Source organism: Hyposmocoma kahamanoa, unplaced genomic scaffold (assembly GCF_003589595.1).
Source record: "Hyposmocoma kahamanoa isolate Upper Pololo Valley unplaced genomic scaffold, ASM358959v1 102, whole genome shotgun sequence".
NCBI lineage: Eukaryota > Metazoa > Arthropoda > Insecta > Lepidoptera > Cosmopterigidae > Hyposmocoma > Hyposmocoma kahamanoa.
Window position 1 is genome coordinate 1 of NW_020653337.1, and position 8,289 is coordinate 8,289.

Sequence of the window (8,289 nt, forward strand, 5' to 3'; positions counted from 1 at the left end):
GTAAACGCTCGTTTAATTTTCCGTTGTCAATTCTCCATTTTTTGTAACGAGATTGCGTCGTCGTGGAATCGTCCCGCGCGACGTCTCGCGGATCGCCACGACGGAGTCCGACGCGCGATAGTGTCGAGTCTGTTGCAATAAATACTGAAGGAGTGGAAAAACTATTGTCGTTTTACGATAACGACGAACAAAAAATACATCGCGCCGTCGGATCGCCGCGATTCGTTTTGCGTCACGGTCCTAATTTCGATCGGACGAAATGAATCCTTACGAGATGTGCGCCTGCGCCTCGTTGTAGACGCGCAGCAACGGCGCCGTCACGCCCGCGAACTCCGACTGCTCCGCCTGCAACGAGTGCAGCGTCACGCGTCAATCGTTACGTCACGGGCGCCGAAGGACGCTCGAACCTCGTGCTTTCCTGATGCGCCGCGTTCAGCCAGACGGTAGTGACACCGCACATAGGAGCGACGCGTTGCAGCTCTGTTGTGACGAAGGCGTCGGCGCCGGCCCACGCTCCGCCGCCCGCACTACTCGCCGCGCGGCACATCGCGCGCCCGCGCCATTCGTCTGCGAACACACGCGTGGTACGGCGGCAGTCGGTCTTGTGCGGCTGCGTTTGCGGACTTCTCACCGTCGAACTGGAACAGCGTGACCTCCCAGCGGTCCGCCAGCGCCAGCGGGCCCGCGGCCAGGAGACGCGGCGCGCAGCCGCCGCCGGCAGGGGGCGCCCACTGCACTCGCGCCGCGCTGCGCCACCCTCGCGCGGCGGCGTCGTCGCGCCACGCTAACCGCCACCCTTCGTTGCCACTGCCCTCCTCGTCGTCCAACGAAATCCACACCTATTGCAATTCGTTGCCAAAAGTGGTCTCTCTCTGGCTCAGGCCTCAGCGGTTACCGAACCGATATTACAAATAGTAGACGCGGGTAATTTCCAAATTATTTTTCTCCAACTAATTTCGGTGGCTACATTTATTATTTAGATATTATAGAACGACATGTATATTATTTATATTCGATTGTAGTAACCTGAAATATTATGTATTATTTCACGACAATGTAGTCGAGTACTTAAATAACAAAAATTGCTATCTAAATGAGGTAGAAAAAACTAACATGAAAAGCGCCCAGACACGTCTAAGGTCGCAAATTCGCACATGCGGCGCGTTCTAGCGCGCGTGCTGTCATGTGCGGCGTGCACGCAACTGGTTTTCGCCGGGGCGGGGCGAGATTTTTATGATAACAACTGTTCTTTAATATAATACCTAGATGTAAAATGTTGAGGATAAATATATGTCGGAAAGTGAAAGGAAGGAATGGTTCCGATCAAAGTGGTCTGAACTCACTACATTTTAGAATAGATCGAAAACAAAACGCAGTATATACGTATATACTTCGTTTATTGTCGAGAGGTACAATAATCACACAACCAGGTATTTGGTACAGAGTAAACGGCAGTATTGTGAAGTTGTCTTGTGCCCAGCGACTTGTTCTCGTATGTCCCTCCTAGCAAACAGCAGCCCTATTTATAAGGCGATATCCCCACAAGTCTGCCCACGTGCCGTCAGCCGATCATCTTGTAGACAACGTTGCAAAAGAATGCCAGCGTCGTTAGTGCTAACGACTGGAGATGCGATGGCTTCGCAAAAAACATATGGAGCCAATTATATCACTTCCACTAATGACTGCACGGGTGCATACTTGTGCCACGTCAGAGCAAAGAGTGCCCCACTGCTCCTCTGCACACTGCTCTTATGCCGTTTGCATAACAAGCCGTTTACTCCTGCACGTGTTGTTTACAGTTTTATGCTTACAGAGGAAGCGTATATCATATACGTCATATACTTTTTGCACATTAACCTTCGTATACCTGCGCATTGGTCGCATAGATCGACGATTATCGTTTGCCGTGTTTTTTCTGAAACGGAAAACGTTAGAGCTTTGGGCTCACTGCTAGCTGCATGGTTCGTGGCTAACTTCACTTCAGCGTAACAGAAGTGTACGTGCATACAATACATGTATACCCGTACACGACACCTATCGGTCCCTTAGACCGACCCGGGTATGAGTGTCACAGTTTTAGGTGATTAATATTTTTGGTACTTCCTATAGTTATGTGTTATTTTTAATTATCATTGAGTTTACATTATGTATTATATTTGTAAATTATTTTAGGTTATATTTTATAACCTTTATCACATATAAACGAGAAACGCATGAGAAGGTTTTTGGAAGAGAATGACTCTGGTTCCAATTACGAGGGCGAAAACAACAGTGACTTTGGGAATCATATAGAAGTGCAGATAGTCCTGAGAGTGAAGAAAGGTTTCTAGTCTACTACTTAGGCATAGACATAAAATACTCCATCGATGACAGTAAGAAGTATTTTTGAGCAACAAATATTTTTGTATACGATATGCTATTTAGTTTTTAAATTTTTATTCTTTGACATTTCAGAGTTTCTTTTTTTGATACTATAAAAAGTACATTTTTGTTCAAGTTTTTGTGGCTCTTAGGAATATTGTAACTTACTAATGGCTGTAATAAAATACTGCTCATCTCTAATAAAAAAAAAATTCTATAAAACTTTGCTTAATACAATTTTACACATTTCCTTTTAATATTAAACTTACTTTTACGATGATATTTTACTAAACAACATACTAAAATGGCCCTCGAACTTTCTGTCCCACAAACCGTGCGCGGGTATATAGTATGTTACACTATTTGGCGCAGGTACAGGAAGGTTAAATAAATAATTAATGTGTATAAAACGAAACGGTGACAAAATATCATAGGTTTCTCATAGATGGCGCTAAGGCTAAAAAGTCGTTGAAAAACAAAATAAAAAGATACGACGCAAGCACATAGAGAAATTCGCGAGGTCCGCTGGTTCGTTTCGTAGCTTAGTTGGTATAGCGTCTGGCACGGTATGCTAGAAGACGTCGGTTGGAATCCGGCCGGATCGAAGGAATTTTTTCTGAGTGTTCAATCATTGTATTAATAATTAATAGTTGATGTGGTTTAATATTTTTGCTCATATTTTTCTACTCGGTGATAATATTTTTTTTATTATCTTAAAGCAAGATCAACGGCTTAAAGCTAACTTATATAATATAGTAACAACTGAGAGCCAATTACCTACAGATCCTCACAAATAGAAACATAATGCTAATTAATAACCACTCATTTTCATGTTTAATTAGTGAATGTGATTCTTCTGGAACAGGAGAGAAATGACACTAGGCGCAAACACCTCCAGAGTCATGGATTTCAAATAATCCATTATTCATGAAATAAAATAAGTCCAACGTGCTGTCAGTCTTTCATGAAACTAGTCAAATCTGAAAAAACGTTTACTTCGAAACATACGTCGATGACTTCTCATTCTATATTTATAACCACACGCAACCTCTTTCACTAGCAAATCTTGACACACTGAATAAAGCACCACTTGTATCGAAATGCGAAAATGCTCCAACCTTGCAAACACTTTATCGAATACGCCTTAATGGATTTAAATACGATAAGTGAACAGGACGACAAATATACATTTTATTTTTTAATCTCTCAATGTAGGAAAATATAATGTGTGCGGTTTATTTACAGTATAGGTCCAATTATTCTCTATCAAGAAAAAAATAATCCAACTGCAGGTACTTGCGGCTCTACGAGTAAAAAGGTCAACATTTTAGATTTGTTATTTATTTTTTAACACAATATTAAACTAGTTTCTAGTTAAGTTTCATGTTATTGTTATAAGACTCTCTAAATTATACTAAAATAAATTTTTCTTCAGTCGAAGCTCATGTATTTTGTTAAAAAAGTACATAAAAAGTCGGCAATTTTGCAGCACCTTTACTTACAAAGCAGCAAATACATGCAGATGGATTATTTTTTCTACATAGAAATGATTGGAACTATACTGTAAGTCACTATATTTTGAGATAACAAATAAAATGTATTTTTCTCCGTAGAAAAAAAAGTAATTATTTTTTTTCTCCGAAACTATCCACTTTTCAAGAAATTATACAAGTATAAAAGCTGTTAGGAATGTTATTATCTATCATATAAAAAAAATTTAGCTCGATACTCCACAAGTCATTCCCATGTCCACGAATGATCAATTTGGGCCCACTGTGCGCTGTTCCGAGTTCGCGGCCTTAGGTTCAGGAGTCCAATACGAACAACGCTCGCGCGCTTACCGTCAGCGTGGCGTCCTCGGCGGCGAGTGCGAGTCCGTCTTTGGGGTGCCCTTGCGTCTGCTCGGCCAACGCGGCGTGCAGCAGCGCGGCGCCGGCGCCCAGCGCGTGCCGGCCGCGCGCGCGCCAGCCCGCCGCCGCCAGCGCGAACTCGTCGCGCCACCACGCCGCCTCGGCCCGGCGCTCCGCGGCGTCGCTCTCCGCACCTTCAGGGTGCAGTCGTCAGGGCCCGCACCGACGGGCCCTCGCCGCCCTGCCTTCCGGCCTGGCGAGTTACCTGGCGGTTGCTCAAACCCGGAGGCCTCGCCACGGCCGCGACGGTGCGAGGCGAGGCGGCGCAGCTGCGCCGGCGGCATGCCAGCGCGGCGTGCCAACGCAGCACGCCATAGCGCCGGCGCGTTTGCCGCCTCGCGCCACGCACGGCACACTGCAGCCACGCGGGACAACTCTTCGCCCTCTAGCCACGCGAACACAGCGTGCAGAACGTCGGCTGCGCCGCCGCAGCCGCACTGCCACCTGCCACACTCTGCCATGCCCTCCCCGCGAGCACCCTCGCCCGCGACGCCGCGGTCTGGCCACTGGCGAGCTCCGTCGCCGCCGTCGTTCGCCGTTCGCTCGCGACTCACTCTTGGCGCGACAGCGGACGCGCTGGAAATATCTCGGCTAAAAATATTCGTCGGCACGAACGTGAACAGAGAGATCTCGTTGTTTATACACTTTGTTTTAAGCAATGTTTAAGATTTCTTCTCATATTAGCATGGCTATAATAATATATACTGTTTGTGTACTGTGTCCTAATATGCTAAAAGTATAGATACAGTGTGTCCTGCGGACACACGGAGGCACAGACATATATCGAAATAGACACCGCAAGTCCCGCGCTCTGTATGAAAATCGAGCGTGCCACATTATTTATACTCCTCGGGTGAAGCGCTATTTAGTGGTGGGAAACATCCTTCAAATCAAAACGATTAATTAAATCGACGACACGGACGCAGCACGTATTACAATAATAATTTTTCAAGTATTTGTTGAGAAGTCATGAAATATTAATACAGTAAAATAATAGCAGAATAAAATGATTAAGTCCTTTATTAATACGTGTTTTGAAAAAAAAGTTGCTCCGGAAAATTAAAAAAACAACAAACTTCGCAGAATATCTTTATACATTTTCTAAGGTTATAATAATTGTTTCCTAAATCGATCAGAATCGAAACTGTGTTGTATCACGTGAACATCACTAATCGTAAAATTTGATCACATGACGAAGCGGTCGTACGACGAAACTGAATGCTTTATACAAAAATATCTTTCGTGGCCTACAGAAGAAGGATCACAAGTGTACCGCACCAAGTAAAAGCCGTAATGTATTACGAATCAAGCGGCGTACACTCGTTTGCATATTCGTTTTCTCGAAATTAATTCAAAATTAAAATAACTGGTTTTTAAAATAAATTGTAAACATTATTCCGATTACAAAATACATAAACGTGTAAGGAAACGTCCCTGCTTATTTATCTTCTCACAGTTGTGGTGTTTTTGTAGTTCCTAATGGCACAATTAGGCATTTTTCGCGTTTTCAACTTATGTTTAACCGCGATAACAGCCGGACACGTTCTGAAGCGTAGCCGCGGCAACTAGTGTTTATAACTTACATTGGGCACGGGAAATAGGTACACTTGCGGCAACTGTCTAGTTTCTAGTCTGTGAACGGAGGTTGGTACTGTAAATAGTGAAGATAGTATATGTACAGTCAACTACCTAGCTGTAGCTAGCTGGCTATACATGAGTGGTCAGGGAAAGCTGTACTATCACTAACAACCCTAGTTGCCTACCTAACAGCCTAGCCCTAACCATACGCTACGGAATATATACTTATATAAATAGTAGGGGAAGCCTGTCACCGTGCGACCTAAGGCAACAGACGGAAAGGGGGAAGGATAAGGGTGCTTTAGGAAATGGTTTTCTCACTGCCAGTCTCACTGCCAGTCTCACAGACTCACAAGACTGATCAGTTAAGCTAACGGCTAAAGGTGTCTTGGCCGCAGTGAGAGGATGCTGTAGTCAGGAGTGCTCCGTTGTCAATAAGACAGCGTTGATGTCTGAATTCAAAGAGAATTTTATTTACAAAACTATAAACAATATTATTTTTATATGTATACATAAAGTTAAATACTCTACTCAGCAGCCTAGTTCAGAACGGTCATTGCACTGCTGAGTAGTCTATTGTCATCACTTAGCAAATGTCCGGTCAGGTTGTCTGTTTACGTCACGTGCACGTGAACAGTATATTTTCTTTCATGGAGGCAATTTTGTTTTTTTTTTTAACTAAGTAATGCTGCATTCAAAGACTTAAAAAACTATTTGCCTCATCGGGATATCGAACCGAAAAAATTGAAATGTAAAAATAAAAAAAACCTGTGTTTTACGATGGCGATTGAAAGGGTCAATTTAAGAATTAATTCTCTCTCTCTACTCAGCATAAGTACTGTGGACTGCAGCTCTGTTTTTCCGCCAGTACCATATTTATGACAAAAGCGATATGCCTAAAATAATAGTACATTGTTCCCCAAGGGGAGAAATTGATTGCTTACGAACGAGGTGTAGTTTAGCAGAGAGGGCCAGAAAACACGAGATGGGAATTGCACTTTCTTCCGAGTGACACAAAGTGTTTTATACTACACCTGAAACACAAAGATTAGAGGAGCACTATCACTGCGCCCGTCAGCCTGAGACATGTTGACAAGTCCCGTGTGCCTGCTATTTCAGTCTGTTTTTACGTAGCATCGTCTACTTTTTTCCGAGAGTTAGTGAACCTGAAAGCGGCGGTAATGAAGAAGTTCGCCCAGTATCCACACAAAGCCCAAGATCACTGATCAGATGTCAACGCTTTGTATGCTTACTGTATCGAAAGCGGCTGTTCAGTCAACCAAACCCAAGCCTGTTACATTGTTTCTCTGGAAGCCTTTCTCGATATACTGAGTGAGTATGAGAATCTGTACGCAGCATGTATCGTTTTCTCCTTTATTTTATTTTTTGACAGGAAATTTATTAAACTCCACATTTAAGCCGGTTTGTTTTTACAGCCTTTAAAGCTTTAGCCTGGTATTTGCTCTTTGTTTCCTATATTAATTTAGTGACTTCGTTTATTTTTTTAATGAAAGTTTCCTTTTGTTTAATCTTTAGCTCCTTACTTTGGTCAAATACCCGTAGTACATTTCTTTAATTGGCCAACCATTAGGTCATCCACTCCTGCAGCCTTTCCGTTCTATAATAATTTCATTCCCAGAACCAATCCAGACTTTCGGTAGCCGTAAGTTTGAATATGTGTATTATTAAACAACTTATAAGAAGGAGGTTCTCGATTTGACTGTACTTTATTTATTTATTTGCATTTCACGTATAGTCTTAAGTGTTAGGTTGCCTTTCCACCACAGATGTGCGACGTAGCGAAGCAGAGTGCGAGGAAAAAATCCACCAAAAAGATTCTTTCATTTTCCTAGCCTCGCTTAGCACAGCTCCGGTGGAAAAGGGTTAGCAGAGCGAAGTATTTGTACATACAAAATAGCAAGAAATGTGTGCGAGAGATGCGGACGAGGAATGTGTATAAAATGGTGTAGCAAATTAGAGCTACTGAAAGTATGACACTAACTGACACTGACATATCGCCACCGCTCGCCCCACCACACCATACCCCGCCCGCGCATAGCTGAAAAGAGTTTGTAAGGCATTCTCGCACAGCTTTGGTGGAAAACATCAATCCGTTTCACAGCGCCGCTACACATCCTCGCACCGCCCCGCTGCCTCGCACATCACTGGTGGAAAGGCATCCTTATAGTACACAAACTTAGAACTATGGTAGGAAGTACATATGATAGCAAAATACACTGATGATATAATACAAAATTTAATCATGGTATTATAAATTAGAGTTTCATCGTATTACATTCATAATTTTTTCCACTATACAATTATTAACTGTGTTTAAGTCTTTTAATATTCATAATTTTAGAGTAATAACAATTTTATTGAACAGTGTGGTCGTCAATGATTACTTATTCAGATAATAAAATATAAAAGCTAATGATAA

General features: G+C 42.8%; 1 protein-coding gene across 1 annotated transcript; it reads right to left on the minus strand.

Annotated features, from left to right (window-relative positions):
- Positions 1-158: 158 nt before the first annotated feature.
- Positions 159-5,123, minus strand: LOC113237149. Its single transcript, XM_026473461.1, has 5 exons — positions 4,477-5,123; positions 4,203-4,405; positions 632-839; positions 419-567; positions 159-345 (listed from the first exon to the last, which is right to left on the minus strand). The coding sequence occupies exons 1-5, from the start codon at positions 4,730-4,732 to the stop codon at positions 268-270; spliced, it is 894 nt and encodes a 297-aa protein (XP_026329246.1). The 5' UTR covers positions 4,733-5,123; the 3' UTR covers positions 159-267.
- Between the last annotated feature and the right edge of the window lie 3,166 nt (positions 5,124-8,289).

Excerpts from the sequence above, each read along its gene's own strand:
- LOC113237149 (XM_026473461.1), bottom strand. The coding sequence starts at position 4,732 with ATGGCAGAGTGTGGCAGGTGGCAGTGCGGCTGCGGCGGCGCAGCCGAC. Across the intron at positions 4,406-4,476 it reads CGGGTTTGAGCAACCGCCAG|GTGCGGAGAGCGACGCCGCG; the intron begins GTAACTCGCCAG and ends TGCACCCTGAAG. Across the intron at positions 568-631 it reads CACGCTGTTCCAGTTCGACG|ACGAATGGCGCGGGCGCGCG; the intron begins GTGAGAAGTCCG and ends GTGTGTTCGCAG.